Source organism: Embiotoca jacksoni, unplaced genomic scaffold (assembly GCF_022577435.1).
Source record: "Embiotoca jacksoni isolate LCO1_2020_lvr unplaced genomic scaffold, fEmbJac1.0.p SCAF_13, whole genome shotgun sequence".
NCBI classification, from domain to species: Eukaryota; Metazoa; Chordata; class Actinopteri; family Embiotocidae; genus Embiotoca; species Embiotoca jacksoni.
In genome coordinates this window covers 4559501-4580853 of record NW_027185263.1, presented here as the reverse complement: position 1 = coordinate 4580853, position 21353 = coordinate 4559501, and the positions used below count along the sequence as shown (strand labels likewise).

At 41.7% G+C, this 21353-nt stretch overlaps 1 protein-coding gene across 3 annotated transcripts in view; it reads right to left on the bottom strand.

Moving 5' to 3' along the window:
• Window positions 1–496: 496 nt before the first annotated feature.
• The window catches only part of sgcd (sarcoglycan, delta (dystrophin-associated glycoprotein)), a 241637-nt gene continuing 220780 nt past the window's right edge, over window positions 497–21353 (bottom strand). For 2 of the 3 annotated variants that reach the window (XM_069145968.1, XM_069145967.1), the window contains one exon: window positions 11515–21283. In XM_069145968.1, coding sequence (XP_069002069.1) covers window positions 21098–21283 — 186 coding nt within the window. In that variant the 3' untranslated portion in view covers window positions 11515–21097. Of the gene's footprint in view, window positions 754–5351; window positions 5457–5541; window positions 5723–11514; window positions 21284–21353 lie in introns of those variants that run through there. The other variant, XM_069145969.1, reaches the window with a different exon arrangement.

The window sequence follows — 21353 nt, the reverse complement described above, 5'->3', positions numbered from 1 at the left end:
TGTATGTTATATGCTTTAGTCCTGGTTGGTATACTATTATCCGTTTACAGTGTTTGCACTAGGAAATGTTTTAGTAAAGGTGAGCACATTTACACGCTTTAGCCTTCTCTACTGCAGGTTTTTTTTTTTTTTTTTACCTCAAGGTGGAGACCAGCTGAGACCGACGGCCATGAGGTGTTAAAATAAAACCTTGAGATGATATTTTTGAACTGTAAACTGAAATGTATGTACGTTTGCCTGTATTTGGGGGTACTTAAAAGTACTTTAGATATTATTTGAAAGTGACCTCCAGGGTCAGAACACGAGAAAATGTTGTTAAAAAAAGTTAAATTCTTCACAACCGCGACACGGTTGGAACTGATGACTGATTAAAAGCGACAGTGCACAGTGATGTGGATCTGTAATAAACGACAAAGAATGACAACTGACTGGTTTAGTTTACTAAATATGCAATCGGTTTCTCACAATAACCAGAAGTGCATTATGGGAAGCCAGACAGTCGCTGTGCTCGTTTTCTGTCTTTTCAAGCAGCCAGTGTTTGACATTGTGTCCACGAGTTGTTAACCTCAGCAAACGACAGAGATGGCAGCAGAAAAAAAGATAATCTGGCGCCGTTACTGTAAAATGTTATAATGCAAGGAACAAAAAAAAACGTTTTCGCGTCATTGCAGCTCAACCTGCACGTGAGATGATGGAGACCGACCCAAACTGGACACACCGTCCCGACAGCTGGGCCACACAGACAGCACCGATCTGCAAGACAAAGTAAGTCGGGCAAAGTCTCACTATTTTTGAGTATTTGACATTTGACATTTGAAGAATAAAGTACCCACAAATATATATATCGTTTGAAAATAAGGACATTTATGAGGCAACCAGCAGCTGCTTGACTTGAACTGAAAATGAAAAGCATGGGCTCCCAAACATGGTCCTCACAATGCAATCCTTCAATGCCTGACTATAATATAACAGAAATATGTGAAAAGAACAGCAGTCACGTAAGGACGCAGGGTCGCCATTTGTATAGGAAGGTTAGAAAAATAATCCTTTCACGTATGTATACAAAGAAAAACGAAGAGATAGAAAAGAAGCAGCAACAGTGACAAATCAAGATGATAAAAACTCAACAGAAAATAAATATGGTGGAAAAGACCATAAAGCAACATGAAGATAAAAAAAATAAAAATGACAACAGTAATAAAAATGTTTTTCACAGTTGGCTGTTTGTGCTTGCTTTCCCTCAGCTCCGAGCACTCTCGTTGATTAGATTTATTGTTGTTACAAGCCGCTGACAGCCGTGTGGGACGGGACGAGCAGTAAAGGATTATTACGCTGTAATGAAATCGCAACACAGGTTCTGGTGACACCCGCCCACCTCTGACTGAGGGGGAAAACACCGAAGTTCAGAGCGTCAAAGGAGCCTGAAGCGACATTACTAAATGTCCTGTTACTTCATGGTCAGCCTGGAATTAGTTTTTTTTTTAAAAGGAGCAAAAACTTTGCAAACTTGGTTCTTGAAAACTGTTAGATATGATAGTTGGACAGTTTGAAAGTGGCTGCATGCCGTAAAAGGATTATTCAACATGCTGCGGGACGCATTCGATTTCTGAAAGAACAAAATCTGCGGACCAGGGTACTTATCGGTAGATGTAGATGTTAAAAAATAAGACGACAAACCTTTTAAATACATTTAAATTCAGTTATTTACAGTTCCAAATGTCCGGAGCTTCACGCCAGCACTTGAACGCACCGCCACAATGAGCACAGGGGCAAACGTTTCTTGGCCTTAAATGACCCTCCAGTTGTTAAAAAAAAAAAAAAAAACTGCCTTTCATCCCCTCCTCACCTCTACAGACTGCAGGATATAAAGCTGGAGTTCCTCTGAAGACAGGAAGTATTCTCACGGCGGCAGCAGTGTATGAGCTGAGGTAGTCGGCTTTGTTGGTGCTGATGATTAATAATTACATACATGAGTAGCTTCTCGCCGGCTTCTGTCATTACTGAACACATGAAACGGCTTCATTTTCTCAGTGTGAGCGACTGCCTGCAGAAATAATGTCTGCGCGCTATATTCCCACTGTTCTGAGCGAGCTGCTGTGTGCAGCGGTTTCATTTGGCAGCGTGTGTGTGTGTGTGCGCGCGCATGTGTGTGTGTGTGTGTGTGTGTGTGTGTGAGAGAGAGAAAGACGGATCCAAGCTATCTGTCTTTTAGTGAGTGTTTTAATTACGGCTGCTTATTGAGCTGTTAAGTGAACCTCCATCTTGATTGTGCATCTTCTAACTGCTCTCTGGGCGGCTCTGCGTTTTGGCTGCAGGAGAGTTGCGCTGCGTGTGTCTCAAATGTTAGGAGCGTGCGTGGACTCCACAACCGCAAGCGGCGCTCTGATGTTCGGCAGTTTCTTGGTCTTGAAATTCGAGCGCGTCGGCTGAGAGGCGCGAACGGGCGGGAGGTCCATCCCAAACTTGAGCTGCGTCAAGTAAGTCGTTGGTATTTGGATGGGAAATGAAGCGTGCGTTGACGTTACATGCGACTGTCCGCTGTATTTGCCTTCATTAAATCATGTGCAAATAACACCAGGCTGCCGCGGACGCCACAAAACAACACGCAGCTCCTCCCCTCTCTAATTCCAACCCGTCCCTCGTTCCGTCAGTCACTCCCTCACTTATTCACTCCCTTCCTCCCACGCTCATTCCCCATTCTCTCCCCCATCAGTCACTCCGGTTAGTATCCGAGAGGGTAGCATGGCATCGTCAATGTTAAGTGTGGTCTGTTTTTAAAAAAAAAAAATTTTAACGAGTCTAATTTACAGAAGTAAAGCGGTAATCCGCCCGTCCGTCCGTCAGTCTGTCCGTCCGTTTGATTTTAGCAGCAGATCATCTCTCTTCCTCCCTCCTGAGACTTTTCCCCTCCAACGCAAACATGGCCGTCTGCCTCCGGGCCCCTCAGGAACTTTCCAATGGCGTCTGATAAACACTCCAACAGCTCGTCCTCGTCTGTCAGTCCGAGCGCTCGACACGAGCGAAAACAACTTTTTGAAATTCAACATAATCTCTTGCCAATACTAAACTGGCTGCCTGCAAGACACAGGATGACTTTAAGCTCTTCCTCTTCCTCACGTGCAAAGCCCTCCATGGGCTCGGACCAAGTTACATCTCTGACTCTCTGGTTAACTATGAGCCTTCAAGAACGCTGAGATCATCTGCTGCTGGTTTGTTGGAGGTTCGGCAGCAAACGTGGGGATTCAGCTTTTGTCGGCTACGCTCCAAAGCTGTGGAACAAACTAGCTGTTAGATATCAGGGAAGCTGCTCGGTTAATACTTTTAAAAGAAAGCTCAAAACATATCTCTTTACATCGGCCTTTAACTAGCTACTCTTGAAGCTCTCTTGCACTTTGAACTACCGCGCCTTTAGAATGCATATTGCTTATTTTAACTCCATTTGTGTTTAATTTGATGCACTTGATCTGTTTCTCGTGCATTTTATATGTTCTTATGCGTCTCATTTCTTTTCTATATTTTCAAATGTTCCTTTACGTCTGTTTTTTTTTTGTTGTTGTTGTAAAACACTGCGTGTAATTGTCTTGCTGTAAAGGACCTTGAGCTGCATTTCTTGTGTGAGAAGTGCTTTATACAAATAAAGTTTAATATTATTAATATTATTGTTATTAATATTCTGCCTCAATCTTCACAGTGTCATGAGGCAATGCTGGGAAACAAATTATGGGTGTGAATGGCGTTTTCTTTTCTTTTACTTTTTTTTCTTCCTCCCCAGTGGGCCCTAATGTGTGTGTGTGTGTGTGTGTGTGTGTGTGTGTGTGAACTCAATTTATGCCGGGTGGAGAGTTCAGCTGTCAGTTTAGAGGCGCTGACGACACACACAAACACACTCTCAGATGCACATTAATGTGCACACAGACTGATGAAGGCTGATGCCAGGCTCAAAGGCTCCACCAGGTGTGAAGAGCAATAATACTCCCTGTATGTACGACTGACATTGGAATTCAAACTAAATGGCTCAAAAAGTCCGAGACTACTGACACTTTAACCTAAAGATCCCCAAATATATATTCAGCTATTGATTATCTTCTCACACTGACTGCAGCTGGAGATTTAACAACATGGCAGAGGCAGCCAAAAAGAAACAGTCAATAAAATATATCTGCAAATGAATGCCTGCACACCACCTTCAGTCTGGGATGTTGAACAGACCTAATCAACCGTGTTTGACTACCGAATTCCTCTTTGTTCAGTATGATACACTGAGTTTGTCAAAGAAGAAGCCAGTTCAATAAACAAAAGCGAATACGAAGTCTTTACTTATACGGTGTGACGAGAAGAAAAGCGCTTTAACACACAGAAGAAACGCTTATCAGCTGTTCCCCGTACCGAACGTTGGAGAACTGGCACTCTGAAACAACATGCCGCACATTGTATTTCAATAAGACGGAGACATCATGTTAATAGCTCTGTCAGCTTTTCTTAAGAGAAAGAAAAGAACTGCCATTCAGGTAAGGGGGGAAAAAAAAAAAAAAAAAAAAACTTCTTTTCATTGGAATCTAACAAAAAGAGAATCTTCTCTTTTCAGTGAAAATTGCTTCATTAAATTGGCTCCTGCGCGCTCGGTTCCATTAGCAGCGTTTCTGTGCTGCATAGCTGAAGTACTTTTGAATTACTTAAAAAATAAATAAATAAATAAATCTGGTAGTGCTAGGTACTGTAACACACACACAAAAAAAGAATCACTTTTTTTTAGACACTTGTACTTGTTTCATTTGGACATGACAACGAAAAACCCAATGTCGACAAGTCCTAATACATAATAACAATATCTCAGGAAGAATCTGACAGACAACACCCTCATTTTTCTAAACATTTCTCTTCAAGCCGCGCCCACATCCTTAATAAAGTCTGCCTCAATGCCTGTTCATTGTGTTCACAGATCATTTGAAAGCTTTGTTTCGACCGTGTACAAACTGATGAACGCTTCACTTCCCTGATGTTTGATTGCTCGACGGGCTGATTGCTCGGCGAATGAGTGATTTTTTTTTTTTTAACGATTTTTTCTCTGAACTGATAAGGCTGATGTTGGCGAGGATTAAGCACAGCGGTGATGAATAGAATCTACAAGGTTTACTTTGTCTTTCTCTCTGTCTGTAACAGGGATCGGAAACGTCCCGGTTTGTCACTTAAACTTTTAATACTTTTAACGCACGACGTCTTGTATACAGGCTGCCTGGATACATGAAAGTAGCCACAGAAAGATTTTTTTTTTTTTTTTACATATGATATGCTACTGATGTACGAGCTGCGATCAAAAAGTAGTGATGATTGCGTTGTTGTAGGATACTTACCGACGAAGGTTATTTCTTCCCTCTGCTCCCTTCGTGCACAACAGGAACAGTCTTGGAACTTTTTGTATCTACCCTCCCAACTGCTGTCTCTTCATGTTTACGGGGCTACGAACAAAGTCAACAAACCAAATTAGACCACCTGCAGTAACATTAAAAGGAACAAACAAGTCGAAAAGAACTGGCAGCTCACCTTCGTTAATCCCTAAGGAACCAAAGAAGCCCTCAAAATGCCAAAAGCTGATGGGTGACTCAAGAGTGGCCAGCTGGGAGAGGAGGGAGATGCCGGGAGACGTCGTGGCGCCTCCAATCACCACCTCGTCCGCATATTTCCCTGTGCATTCACACTCGACGGACATCATCTAGAACTCAAGCTGGGAAAGAAAACAGATGGCTCACTCAATATAGGGACAAAAATGTGCCTGCTGTTGTAACAATAACATCCTCACTTCTACCACAAAAGTTATTGCTCTGGTTTAGAACAGCGAAACCAGCAAACAAGCCAACATTTCAACCAGTCGGTGGTGCCACGACGGCACTTTAGTTGCCTGAACTCAACCAAATTCTAACCAAAGTGGTCGGTAAACTGATCAAATCAGGTTTTTTTTTTTTAATGCATCGTTGAACAGCTTATTTTGTGATTCATGTTTGATGACCTCTTCTTTTAAAAGTCTGACAGCCAGTTCTCTCTCTCCATTTCCAAGTTTGTTGTGTTCTTGGTTTGTTTGCACATGAAGTGCGTCAGTGTTTGGCAGCAATCCTGCAGCACCAGCAAATAAAGTTTGTTTGTCTTTTCTTTGCTGTTTTTGCCTTTTGTCTTCATTTAGTCTTCACTTCTCCCCTTTTTCGTCAACTTCCGACTCGCTGCCCCGTTCTTCATCCCTCGTTTTCTCCTCCGTCCTTGCATCTTTCTCTTTCTCCTTTTTATTTCCACAATTTCCATGTTGTTTATGTCAGTTATGTTTTTAATCAACCTGATAAGGAAACGTCATCAGCCAACTTTCAAAATATTCATATTAAACCAGTATGGACTTGAAACCAATTAAAGCATTAAAACAAGAAATACTGACAAAATAACATTTTCTATTTACAATCAATTTGGTGATTATAGCCTTAAAAAATGGTGCTCACAAGTGCATTTTCTTTCGTTCAGATAGAGGCAAGCTGTCTTCTTCCTGCCCGAAAGACACGAGTATCAATTCTCTCATGCAATCCTTGACAAAAAAAATGTTTTTTTTTTGGGTTGTTAGCATGCTTTGTTTTAAATGCTAGTTTTTAATTCTGTCCCAAAAATGTTCTAATTACAAGGACCCTGATTCATATTTGGTTCATTTATTTTAATTAACATGTAAAGAAAATGACCCACAGTCAAACAGAAAACAAAATCACTCCATAATCGCTCACATTGAATTACAGTTGTTGACCAAGCTGAGTTTGATGTGTTTACTGTCAGTTTTCATGGAGAAATGTGTTTAGTAGTAAAGACAGTTAGTAGTAGTAAGTAGTAGTAAGACAGTAATTTTTTTTTTTCCTGCAAAAATGAGAAATCGGATTTCCTTTACTTTCCTAAAGACATATTTTCACGTCAGCCATACACGCATGCCCTCTGAATCATATCCGTAAGCAGGGTTGATATGAGACGCATGTCAATGTCAGGCGATATTAAAAGGCTCCTTTGTCTCGGTGTTTACGTCCCAACATGGCAGGAAGCCTCGGTGGACGTCATCAGTCTCACGGCTCCCAGTGGTCTCACATTCTCACCCTCACCCACTCGTTTTTATCTCTCCTCTCGCTCTTTTACAACCCAACTGAGCAGCAGGGCTCGCCGAAGATCACAGTAATTAAAAAGTTTACAGTCTTAATTCAGTCTGGATTCTTGCTTCTGAAGAAGAGTCACGGTTGAATTGAAAAGGTTAATTAGCTGTCAGGTGACGGTGCATTTTAAAGAAAACATTTATCATTTTTGCACATTATAATATACTTTTTTTAATTTTTATTTTAACGTGTCAGCGATACCAAGCATCATTGTCATAATGTTGTTTTTATAAGAAATCAGCAATTCCTAAGAGACTTTCATGTTCTGGTCTGCTGTTAGTTTGCTATGATATAATAATGGAAGGCATCAGTTGGGTTCTGAAAATATGAACTACAACAATATCCTGCAAATTGGAGGGAGGGAGACCAAACTGACATAACCAGCCTTCTTATGTAGCAATGAGAAGGAGATGATTCAGGCGTGGCTCCTCCTTCAGACCCACCTCTGCCTCTCTGACCACTTCAAAAACCGAACAAACACACGAGAAACCGCAAATAGAGTGGGAGGGGTCATCGCAGTGCTATAGAGCTCCATTGTTGTCCAAAAACCTATTAGATTGGAAGACATGCTCCTTCATTGCTATGAACCCACACAGTGATATCCATTTTAACTCAGTTTCACAATAATCATCCCGTTGCACCAAATACTAGATTTTTAAAAGAGAAAATAAATCTCACTTATGGACTGTTTACTCCTTGAATAAAATGTTTGATAAAATTGAGGGCACCTGCACAATTTTACAGATTGCGATCATATAAATACGAAGCAATCCTGATGATTACTGAGTATTTAATGATGGGATTATTTTCAGATGGACCCTAATAAATTGTGGGGAAAATGTATTGACAAGAGAAGTTGAATTGGAGTCTAAGGTGGCTTTTTGAAATAAACCTTTAGTGGCAATCTGTGGCATTGCAGTTTAGGGCACTTCTGCATTGGTGTAATTTTCCAGACCTGGACGCTACGTCCACTTTTATATACAATGTATGCTGACTACACGTGCGTACTATTTTCTTCTCTAGTATTTGACGTATTGATGTATACTTTATAGCCACCTACTGGCCTGGCATGCTTATTTTTGCGTAGCTTTTGCATTCTCGCTCGTGCGGAGATATTATGTCATTTTAAGGTCGTGTGGACAGATTTATATTCATTTTTTTTAACGGAAAGAGGAAAAGTCCACTTATACGTTTATTCGGTCCACAATGTCTAAAACAATGTCTTCTTAGCTCTTAGTCCCCTGCACAGCTACCTTGTTTCTGTATTAATCTGTCATAAAACATCCACTGTGCGGTTTTTTAAAGGGCACAAAATTACCAATCAAATAGTTTTAAGCCTAATTCAGCTGTTTTGTTGCAAAACAACAGCTAGTGACTCCAAAATTGCGGCTCTCTCTCTCCGTTAATGGAGGGGGAGATGTGTGGGTATTTTTCTTTTTCAATCACTGAACACCTGCAGCTAATTAGTCCACAGCTTGAAACACACACCTCCTGCTGTTCAGAGCCTCTTTTCATTAAGGGCTCTTCATCACGTCAACAAACAAAGTTTAGAGAATCAAGGCCTGAAATGTGCCTAAGTAATGTCTCCAACTGGATGTTTAACATGAACAAATCCACGTTTGATTTGATACAGCGTGATATCTTTTCAATACAACCAACCAAAAAAGACGAGCCAAAAGAAGTAAACCGTAGGCTCTGACCTTTCCGAAAGGAAGTTATGCATGCAAACAACAGCATCAGAAATTCAGAGATTCAGGACAAAGATGCCCTTCACAGCTCATAAAGCGACTGAATGAAACATTAGCTGCAACGATGCCCTTTGACAGACATTCGCCCTCTTCATATGGTTTTCGCTGCTTTTTAGCGATGCATGAATGTGAGTGTTGTTCCCCTGTGTGAATACAGCTACTGTGATACCATTAGGTGAGTCACGTGAGGATTTGTGGGTGAGAAAAACAGAGCACCAAGCGAGTACACAGCCTGAAGGAGAAGAAAGAAAACGTTGGAGCCCAAGAGAGGAAGAAAATACCGGCATCACACAAAGCTCCGGATCAGCACAAACTGAAATGACAGACCACTGAGGTAACAACAGAAACACACACACACACACACGCACACACACACACACACACACACACACAAAAGCCAGAACATTGGCGGGTTGTGGTCTCTTCTGAGGACACCGGCAGTTGCAGCAGGAAGGAAATTGAGATGTGTAGTTTTTCTGGGATGACCAAGGGTGTCAGCTTGTGCTTTTTGGTTTTTTTCTTTTTCGCTCAACACCAGCCACGTAATATTTCATGGGTCAGGGAGTGTTAATTGGTTAAATCATAGCTGATGTAACTGCACACCAAAATGATTCAGGCAACAGAGAAGGAGGGATGTCGGCTGCAACGAGAGCAACAACTCTGACAGGTTAATGACAGTACAATGTTAATTAAATCCCTCTTTTTTTTGCAGCAGCAGCGCGAATCCTTCCAGTCTGACGGCACCATCGGGTTGATACATAACCTGGATGCTCCCTCACAGCCCTTAGAAGGGGATGTAACATTGGCGAGTAGCTAGAGCCTTTAATGCATGTGACCTTCACGTGTACACTGTGCATGACTATTCAACAGTTTCATTGCTGCAGTTGGAGGAGAAAGACGTATTATGAAAACAAGGGCTTAGGAAAGTAGGCCTTTTACAGCAAAAAAAACTACTCCACCAGGCTCCTGCCAGGAAGAACAGGTAAAACAGACATTATGCTTGAACGGGCCATCAAACCTGCTAAAGTTTAAATCCAACGTCCAGACGTCACCGCTCTTGTAGAGGGGTCAGGGTTGGCCAAAGCCACAACTCATCCAGTCCACAAGGCCCTCAAGCAGACTTTCTGAAGACTTCCAGAGAGTCCAGTCAGAGTGTGAAAAAGTTAATGGTTTAAAAATGAATAATATAAAGAGTTGTAAGTCTCTTTAATGTTCTTGGTCTATAGGGAAAATGCTTTTATTTAGGCCACAGGAGATTTCTCAGTAGGCAGAAAGGCTACAGAATATCCTGAGCTCTTATTACGTTCATGTTAAAAAAAAAATGCAACAGAATTGAAACAAAACCCATTTCCATCCACAACTACCAGGTTTATTTTCATCAGGACAAAAAAAGTCTCTGCTTTTGTAAAATGGCATGAGTACCATCCACTCTGAAATTGTTTAATTGTTAATTCAGAGATGGCAACGTGGACGGCATCAAGAAGCCACAGAGGCAAACGATTCAGCAAGCTAACAGGCAGGTGACAGAAAAGAAAAGGCACAGAAGGAAAAGACGAGGCCGTCGGGAAGATCAACGTTTTCCTCAGATGTTAGGCTATTATGTTAAGTTATGAAGACAAATGCCATACATGACTAAAATTACAATATATTATCTTTAACATCCAACAAAAAAAAATGAACTTTCATGGCCTCGGCCATTTCCGTAAATGTCAGCGAACACGTCACAACTCGTGAACTCGGGGCTTGCAGACAATTTTGAGTTCCGACATAATGAAAACCACGGGAGGGGGGCCGTTCATATGGACTCTTCTCGTGCACACGACCTCATTTGAACGCAGCACGAGTTATGTTGCTCGATCAACTTTCGTGACCACTGGCACACGTGCATTCGCAGTTGCACCGTGGACTTGAGAAGAGAGCTCGCATCAAATTTTGTGTCGGGTACTCTGAGTGACATTTGTGTTGCCAGAGGGGCAGAAGGTCACTGGCCAACACCGAAAAAGTCACATCAGGTCTGGGGTGCAACCGGGTGGCTGTTTTTTTTTTTACATTCGTGGTGATACGCCCCCCTCCAGAGTCAGACTGTCAATACCAAGCTCTACTGCGATATTGTGAGGCGTCTGAGGAAAAACATCCGGCGCAAACTACCTGAACTGTGGCGCGATGGCACTTGGGTTCTCCAAAATTCAAAAAAGAAATCATGTGCCTTCTGTGTTCGAGTTTCAGGTACAAAATCGCAAATGTGCGTATAAAACGCGCGTAGCACAGGTGCTGACGTTGAACAAGAGACATAACTTGGGATACTTACTCACTTAACTTATTGCTTTACCCTCTGCGTGTGCATTCCTGTGCCGTGCAAGGTTTGCACGCATCAGGATGGGAACCTGTCCAGTACCTGATGTTTAAAATACCTCGGTTTTGGTGGCCAACAGTCCCAGCAAAGTGGCATCTGTGCTTACAGATTTTTTTTGAGTGCAAAAGCACAAACTGTTACGCGCACACACGTCTCCATCGTCACAGGTGGAAGTAGTCTTTTTAAAATAAGTTTATTCGTACAGTTTGGATTGCAACTCAGTTCATAAATACAAACTGTAAACAGAAAGTATAATAAATGTAAGTTTACTGACGTAATCCGTTGCATTATTACAATGCGCTCTATATCCATTTGTTTTGCATAGAATGTCCGAGGATCCCCTTTTGATGGTTTATGCAGTCATGGTACAAGCAGAAAAAAAAAACCCTCATAAAAATGGCAAAGAAAATGATCAATCTCAGATTCACAGAATTTGAACTCAGGCAAACAGACTCGTTCTAAACTTTTACAATCTCTAGGCAGGTGACGAGGTCAGAGATCCACAACTGGTTCCTGCATGAAACAAAACCTTTGTGTTTATTAAGCAACAGGGTGAACGTTACAAAAGACGTCTCCTCCTATGAAATAACTCGTATTTACAGTTGGTTTTGTACAAGCGGGAAAATATGACAGAATGACATCAGAAGCAACAGATTCACTTCATCTCAAAGTCTTTGTTCATAATTTTGTGCTCCACTGAAATGAATCACAAATTTCTCTGTTTGGGTATCTGTAAATACCGCTGACCCGACACATAGTGGGCATACATGAGCAATAAAACAAACTAAAATACACACACACTGTTGAAGAAGCAGCTCAAACACAAACATACAAATATTTCTTTAAAGGCTTTACGCTCACTGCAGCTGAAACAAAGATTTAAATGTAACAAATACACTCAGGAACCTGTGATAAATCTCAGCAAACACCTCAGACGATGGCAAATTGAATAGATCAAAATGAAATGACAACCATTGTAAAAGACCGCCTCCATCCAGATTACAAGTTTCAATTGACATCACTTGCGTTTATTTTGTCGACCAGATCAGACCTCGGGATCGCAGCGGCTAAAATCATTCTGCGTAGCTAAAAGTCGTCGTTCTGCCGAACTGTTGCTCATCACCAAGAAAAGGAGAAAAAAAACCCTGTTCCTTTTTTTTTTTGGCAAGGAGACAATAAGCAACACATATTCAAGCACAACCGCCAAACTTTTAAACAACTGACTTGTAGTGGTGACGGAGACGAGTCAAAACTTGTTGCTGCCTTCAAATGGGATCGCGTTGACCGTGTTCACGAGAAACTGCACGAGTGTGATATCTTGTAGTATTTCCTACATCGAACTTGTGTGTGCTGATCTTTTCAGAAACAGAAGTTCACTTTTCGTTGAATTGTAAGTTAATAAATCGTGATTTTAGTTGTGTGGAGAGTCATTTCATAATTCATCAATATGCCTGAGGAACATGTGGATGTTCCCGAGGGCCTCGTCTTCCCCTGTCATTACAGCTTCGCATTTCTTGCATGCCCTCCACGTTGCCGCTGCCTAGCGGCAGTGTTCGCCCGAGTTAAACGCTTCAACGCCAACCACATCACGCTCACAACTTCCTACGTCGTAACCACAAGCCGCTCCCGCGTTTGAAGGCAGCGTTTGAACCAGCTTCAAACAGCGCAGGTGCTTCTGATATTCAATCGCTGGTGAAACGGCTTCTCAGTGTTCCAAAAACCAGCCACATTCTTTTAAATGTGTTTTGTATTTTCCATACAGTTCAAGTCAAGCTGTTTTACATTTCACAGACTTCATTCCTCCTCGTGCAGCCCTTTAGGTAACATTCTTTAGAAAAAGAAAAACCCCTTTTGACTTACTCTGCTCTCAACCGAGGCATGAGACAGAGAGAGGCCGAGTCAATAACTCAGTCCCAGCTTTATGGGCTTCTTATTCCAATAATCCAAGAGAAAAGTCGTCTCTGAGAAAGCGGCTTTTTTGTGTGAAGAAGTCGCCCTTTTATTAAAAGACCTGCTTCCAAGTAAAATGGCATATTATCATGAAAAATCACTGTCTGTGAAGAAGACGACTGACCTTGAAATGTCCCTTCGTTAGCTTTGTTGAAATGACAGAATCGGAGCTGCTGAGTGAGAAACGCTTGTCAAAACCCTGATAACCGAGGTCAAGCTGCCGTATCTAACGTGTGACTGATGGGAAAAGGAGCTAAATGCTAACTTCCATCCTTTGAAAAGTTATTACGATTTAAAAAGTAGATGGAAAGGGATTTTTATAAAGAACCTTAAAATGGAATTTTGTTAGTCCTACTTTCTATCTGATGGCGATGATATCAGCTGTTTTTTTTTTTTTTTAAATATCAGCAAATCTGACACGAGACAAAAGATTTAATGAAATGCTAAGATGAATATTTTTTTTACAGTGTATCTGTAGCTCGAGGTCAGCCACCGCTCGGTTAAGGTTGGCTAATGAGCCAACCCGCCGAAGCCCATTTCGGAGGCCTCCAGCTGCTCAGAAACACAGTTCAAACACCCCGTCTCTGCAGCCTGGCGTCCCCATCGTAAGCCGAAGAAAGTGAGGAGCACGTCTTAATCTGGGGTGGCACCGGTTCACTCGGCTGATAACACGGCAAACAAGAGAGGAGGCATGACCCAGACTGAACCCGGCCAAGGTTCAGCGTGTAGGCTGGGTGAAACCGATCAAATGAAAATATGCTGGAGGAAATTTAAGTTTAGGCTGAACGAATGCGTTCGCGCTTTTCCACAGCAGTTGGAAAAAAAAAAAAAAAAAAAAAAGGAAGCCGATTAGTCTTTTTTTTTTAAGGGATCAAACATTTAACTTTTAATGCCAGGAATGTTTCAGGAACAGCTGCTGCTGCTCTTGGCATCTTGGTTAGGATAGTGGTTTTGAATTACAAGAAGCAAAATGAGATTTCCGCTTTATACTAGAAGACAAAAAGGCCGGAATTAAGAAACCGTCTGTAGTTTTCAGTCTTAAAAAAACACAAACAGACAGATCGGATTATTTTGTCTGGAAAAAAAAAAAGCCTCATTAATGCCTGGCAAAAAGCTCCAGGGTGTAACTTTTTAATTTTTTGTAAACCGAAGAGTCTCTTGCTTCATTGGTTTATATTTGCATGTCGGCTGCTTTTACGCTCAAAGACCCAATAAATTAAAAAAAAAAAAAAAAAAAAATAGAAAAAGAAAAAGAAAAAAGCCATCAAAACTCTGGAAACCAATTTCACACATATGATTACTCGTACCATCAGAACGATAGCGACATGAAGATGATGAAGACGTCAGCGAAATGTGAAAACTATCTGAAACGGGAAATGGCACGAGATAAAACCCGGTGGACTGCTGTCTTCTGAGAGGATTAACTCCAGCATCACTGTCGAATGTTCCCGTTTCTCTGTGGATCATCAGTGATCGTATCAGTTTACATCATGATAGGTATCAAATCCTATAAAGCATAGAGGGATGCATAATTTTTTAACATATTAATCTAATATTCCGTTATGCAAGGTTTTATTTCTGAAATTAAAGTCATTTAAAAGTTGCTGCTCTCACATACTGATGAAAATTGTAAAATAAAAAAAAACAAACACAAACCGTCAGATCACCCAGAAGTACCTCACATACAGTATGATGTGTACACAAGTACTTTCAAAGGGTTATTTTTCGTCTCACAGAAATGCATTTGAACATTTTCTCCACACCGACGAGAATCAGTGGAGATTCACTTTTTAGCAGTTAAAAGTTACCAGATTTTAATATGTTGGGCTCAATTATTCTGCACTTCGAACAGTATTTTGTCAGCTCCTCCGGCAGGACGCTAAAACCTGCAAATTCACCGAGAGGACACGACCTCAGTGGCAATAATGCAATACAGCTTTGTCTCTTATACCGAAAGAAAGAAAAACCCTTGTTACAAACTAGATGCGGTCGTATTGAAAATGTAATAAATATTATAATTTTGCGTAACCTCCCCTGTCCTCCACTCACTCTTTTACAGATAGTTGCACTGCAGATGAAAAGTAATTCAGTCCAGCGATGCTTGCGGCTTGAGGGATCGGAGGACATCCTCTTTTCTTTTTTTTTTTTCCCCTGTCCAAATTCAGATGAAAGTCATGTTTTACCTGATAGCAGCCTGTTGACCCCAGTTTTTTTTTTTTTTTTTATAGCGACACATGAGGCGTGCGCCCTCCGTCCTCATCTAGCCTTTGTTCCTTTAGCTCCCGTTGCATTTACTCATAAAAGGGTTTGCTTCGTCTTTCGTCGGTATTTCTACGCACCTTCCTGTCTATATTCGGAGGTGGACATGTATCTACGACTGTATTCAACGGGACCATTCAAGCAACGTTGGGGCAACAGACGGGAGGTGCAAAGTAGGACAAAATTGAATGAGCTCATTTGAAATGAGCGTTAACCTCGTAGTTTCAATTACAAATCAGGAGTCGTTTCTTAAAATTGACAAAAATGCTAACAAACCCCCAGTTAGCAGTCGGGGTGAACATTTCCAAGTAATGCTTACTGTTTTAATCCATTATGCCGTGAATGCAGCAGTAACGTCACATCAGCATTACCACAAATTTTGAGTTTCTCTCCCATAAATAGAGTTGAAGTCGTGGTTGCCAATCGACTGCAGGCAAAGTCTCAAAGACCCCGATATATCTGGTCTATCCGGGCAAAAAAAAAAAGAGCAAATACGGATGTCACACGTCTGCCAGGTTCCATTGATAAAAGCAATATGCTGAAATTGAAAAGAACACCCTTGTTATTTTTTTTTTTTAACCCTAAATGTCCTGTATAGTAGCTGTCGTGTTTTAACGATTTGCTTTTTAGGTAAGCGTGACACTTGTCCTCCTATCGTTCTGTTGGCTTTTATTAATTCAGTCTACGGTAACGGGTGACAGACAGGTGCACGGCAGCTTCCCCTTTAGCGACCTCGACATGGTTTCATGAGTGTAGTTGCAAATCTGAGAGAGAGAGAGAGAGAGAGAGAGAGAGAGAGAGAGAGAGAGAGAGAGAGAGGGAGGCAGGAACTTCCCGCCTCTTTTCAAGAAAGCTCAAACTTAAAAATGATGCGCAGTCGTTTCTTCTCGTCAGGGAGGATCCAATGACTACTGCAGTCAACTTCAACAACGCCTTTTTTATTTTGGCATCTTTGAAAACTACTCCATGAACGGCAGTTTCAGACTGAAGAAATGACGAAAAGTGTAAATACTCAGGATGGATGTTAATCTCAGCGTGTAGCCAGAAAAGGAAGTACAGAGCGCTCGGCGTGAAAACACGCAGGGCGAGAAGAACCGCTTACAGTCAATATTACTGATGAATCAGCGATACAACCCACCGGGTTTGGCTTAGTTTCTCTCCAAAGTTTGTGCACTTAAAGAGATGAGCAATTTGCAGTGAATAATTGTTTACGTCCGTGAATTGTTTTAGTCTGATTGGTAGAATTAACATCACGACGTACCGATAACCACGTCGGTAAACGCGGTGGGTTTTTGTTGCCAGGTTTGATGACGTTAATTCAATCGCTGTAACACATTTCTCCTTCAAGCCCCGTGCGTCATTCATTTTTTTTTTCCTTTTTTTTTTTTTTTTTCTCCCTTCTTCTTATTTTTTGGTTTCTGTGTTTGCTTCTCTGAGAATCGTTCAACACGTTCGGCGGAGCAGAAGAACAAAAGCAAAAGAGCCAGCTCATAGGAGCACAAATTTACACACGGCACACTTGGAGAGAATGCAAAGACCTTCGGGCCCGAAGGAACAACAACAATAACAAAACCAAAAGAGGAGCAGGTTCGTGTTTGTGTGAAACATCAGAGCTCAGCGACGAGTACAGGATGGCAAAAAAACAAAACAACAACCCCGGCTCGTTCTCCACAGGTGAACGTTGTATACATTTCTGTACATGCTTACTCAGTGAATATCCTTGAACGTTATATTATTTTGTTGCCCTTTTTAGTATAAAAACACATACTGATGTACATCATAATAATAAAAAAAAAAAAAAGGTTTTCCTTTTTGCAAAAGAGCAGTGTTTCTCTTTCGTCGGTGTGTATCGTCGCCCTAATGCCACACCGGCGCGGTAACATGTATATTATTTACATATACAACCGTATAGAAAAAGATGTATTCCTCTTGTATACATTTATTAAAATAAAATAAAAATAAAAATACATCAGATAGATTCAATTCTGTGGTGAAATATCTGTGAAAGTTCTTTAATATACAGCGACAGAGAGGCTGAGAGAGAGCAGGGAGGTCGGTGTACCTGACGCTGGAAAAGGATGTGACACACACACACACACACACACACACACACACACACACACACACACACACACATGATATAAAGAAATGCTGTGCGCTGCTCCAACTGTCTTAAGCAGTTATAATAAAATGTCTTGCTTCAGGTGGGTGTAAAACTTTACATTTATAGCGAAGGGCACTTCCAGGGTTTGTTAAACGAATCGGCAAGAGCCACATAAATGCAATGTTGAAAATTGTTTGTTTTATATCGTGTAACTTTTTTGCATGGTAAACAAAGGTAATGGTAATCAAATGGGCATTCATTATTCATTGACCTTGTTTTACTCTGCCGGGTCTGATTCAGTTGAACCTGAACTCAGTTATCCTCTGTTTTTGCTCCAAACCAATAGAATTGGGCAATAGCAGATTGACCAATGGTGTTGGGGAAGCAGTGGGGATTGGTGGGGTCATGGCATGGGCCAAGCGCCACCCTGCTCCACCCATTACCTATACACAGTTATTGCATCTTAACGACCTTAAGCGTGCTTTTATTTTTGATTTACATCAGTTTTTAATGATGTTTCTGAACTATTGGCCGACAACTCTTCCTAAACAGAAACGTACGGTAGTTTTATCCTGCTTTAGCTTTGGGTAATGGGGAACTTACATGCATTGTCAGTGAATGTTTTATGGATATTTTACTTTGCAGATATGTCAATTAGACATGGGATCTATATTTGCCGTTGCAAATTCAACTCCACTGCCAGACAAGAATATGATAACTGGATGACTCAGAATTTAATTGCAGATATTCTAGATTGCTTTGTAAAACATCTGTGTGTTGGAAAATTACAGCGCTTTGCTTCTGTCCATAATTGTAATAACAGGGTGGTCTTGCCAAAGTTAAACACGGCAAAAGAGCTCACAAATGACCAATGAGCATTACTTTAAGATCTTAACACACCCGAAGATCTTGCATGGCCGCACGGAGGAGACGTTTGTGGCCAATCGGTTTGAGATTATCAGTGGAAATAAGACCCGTCAGCGCCATCGTCTGCCCATCGAACTCCGCAGGATCACACGTTCGCCACTTAAAACAGAACCACAAACACGTTTATCACACAGGAATATTTGTTCGTGAAAAGCAAAGCAACAGGAAGCGATGAATGAAAAAAAAAAACAACAACAACAACGACACATCCTTCTCCAGAGTCAGGTGTCGACAGCAGGGGGGCGCTACAGTGAGACGGGGCCGAAGGTCTTTGCATTCGCACAGGAGGAAAACGATTTATGATGAAAATGAACTGAAATCAGAGATCAATGTTACTCACTGATGCCAAAGAAAGTCTGTGTGATGTGCTTCTTCTTGCCACAAGTGCATCGACGTAAGGCACAGGCACAGTTCCCCTCTTTCAACAGAGTGGCTCGCATTAGTTTTTGTTTGTTTGTTTTTTTGTCTTTATTTGTCCTTTTTTAAAAAAAAAAAAAAAAAAAAAAAAAATGGCCCAGTGCAAGAAACAAGTAGGGTGACCACCGCTGAGGTTGAAGCGGTATACGTTGGACATTTCGTTGTTTTTTTGTGTGTGTTTTTTTTCCTGTGTGTGGTTTTAAAACTGTCAAGGATGCTGTTGTTCTTATCGTTTTTACTTCACCGCCGGGACGCCGGGAGCGCGATGCTGTTTTTGTCGGGAGGAATCGTGGTCAGAATTTTATGCAAGCAATAACAACAACAACAACAACAACAACAACAGAACACCGACAGTCAGTACGTGAGATTAAACCAAATACCAGTTTACACCAGATGTTTAAAGAAGCTGTAACAGATCAGCGGTTGAGTCTGCGGTGCCGCGTTCACGTCATATCACGGCGAACTCAAAGGTAAAGGTATCCCACGTGGCATCAACGGGATGCGAGCGAAGCACTTGTCGAGACAGAAGGTTTGGGGGGATTGACCATGAGAAGAAAAATAGATGAATAAGGAAAATGTGCAAAAAAAAAAAAAAAAAATCTATTTAAAGAAAAAAATATGCAACCTTTGCTTTCAGGATTTCATACACACACACACACACAAATAACAAAGTACTGCTTGGCACTAAGTCACGTAACTTCCTGGAGAAAATGATAGGTTCGCTTTACCGTGTTTGGCTCCACACCCAAAGACAGAGAGGTCATTTGTTGATTTTGACATCCCAAAAAATATTCCAATGAACAAACTGATCTGTCAAGCGACGTTGAATCGTCGGCGTTGAGAAAATGTGACATGACGTGAACGTGGCATCACAGTCTGACATGACGTTCGGCTGATAAAAAAAAAAAAAAAAAAAAAAAAGTCACTTTCATCACTTCACTAGCATCGACTTACTCTCTGAAAAACCTGATTGCAGTTATCGCTGCTGATGCTGATGTCACATAGTCACACTGTTGCACCGACACATGTGGATCTGTTTTTTTTTTTTTTTTTTTTTCTCAAACCGCTGTTCGCAATGTCTTTGACCCCGTCTTCATTTTACATCCCGATCCGAGTCGTACTCGGACTGATCGCTGTCAAGCCTGTTGGGCTTTATGGTGCTTAATGAGCAGCCAGAGAAGTAAAACGTGTCAGCGGTAGTGAGCCGCGGGAGGGGAAGGAAAAGGGAAGGAGAAGATGAAGGAGACAGAAAGAAAAGAAGAAGAAATAACGAAGGGGAGGGGCCTGTTGCCATGGGTGATCACCCTAGTGATTCTGGTACTGAGATGCTCTGAGGGGGGACGGATCAGTGTCTCTCCCAGTAAATCTCTGGAGATTTTGTCTCACTTTTTACCAGGAGGCTTTTATGACCAAATACTCTGTGTGTGTGTGTGTGTGTGTGTGTGTGTGTGTGTGTGTGTGTGTGTGTGTGTGATGTGTTCTTGTGTTGAAATATGTATACTGAGATGTCAGTAAGGTAGTGTGTGCGTCTGTATGCGCTATAAAAAAAAAAAAAAAAAATAGCAGTGTCATGTCTGACTGGTAGGATCACACCAATATGTTACAAATACTGGCTTTATATTTAATAGCGTCATACACTCCCGACATGATGGAGAGGAAGATTCCTTTCTGACCTCAGCTGCGTGTTAAAAAGTTGTTAAAACCTGCAACCCTTTTTTAATTTCTTTTATTTACGTAATTCAATTTCCAAAGCCTTAAATCCGGGAGTCCTGCAGATATAAAGAGTCGATAAGTGTCCCGCGATTCTCGAAATGTTCTCAAAGGCTTGTCCACTCGTATAAAATTAACGAACGGATATCTGTGACTGTTGAAATATCGGCACCCGTCAGCAGCTTGAATTCAAAATGGTCTGGCCTGTTACCGGTTGAGCCTATCAGTCGGCGTGCTTGCGATTGTACAGTGTTTACCTCGGGGTGTAAGTACAGTATCTGTGATTGGTTTGTGTGTCCGTCAGCTCTGGCAGTCTTTGTGTTTCTGTTTTGCTGCAGATCCGTCCTCTAGCGGCAGGCGATGTGCGTGGACATCTGTCTGTTTAGCCACCCCCCCCCCCCCCACCCCCGTCTTTCTTTCGAGATAATCTGTTGTATTTTCTGTATAAATCTGTGTGTTTGGTGTCCTAGAGGCAGACATTGTTGCTGATCTGGCAGGTGGACCCGGTGCCGGCCTGCGACAGGAAAAGCCTCCCGTTGGGGCAAACGCAAACCTCGTAGACAGTCTGCCTGGTCCCGGAGGACGAGGAGCTGGTGGAGGCCTTCCCCTCCGGCAGCCGCATCAGGCGGATCCTCCGAGCATCCAGAGAGATCTGGGTGGAGGGAGAGAAACAGTGGTAAGAGTGGAAAAGACTGGAAGGAAGCGTGAAAACACCGAAGGTG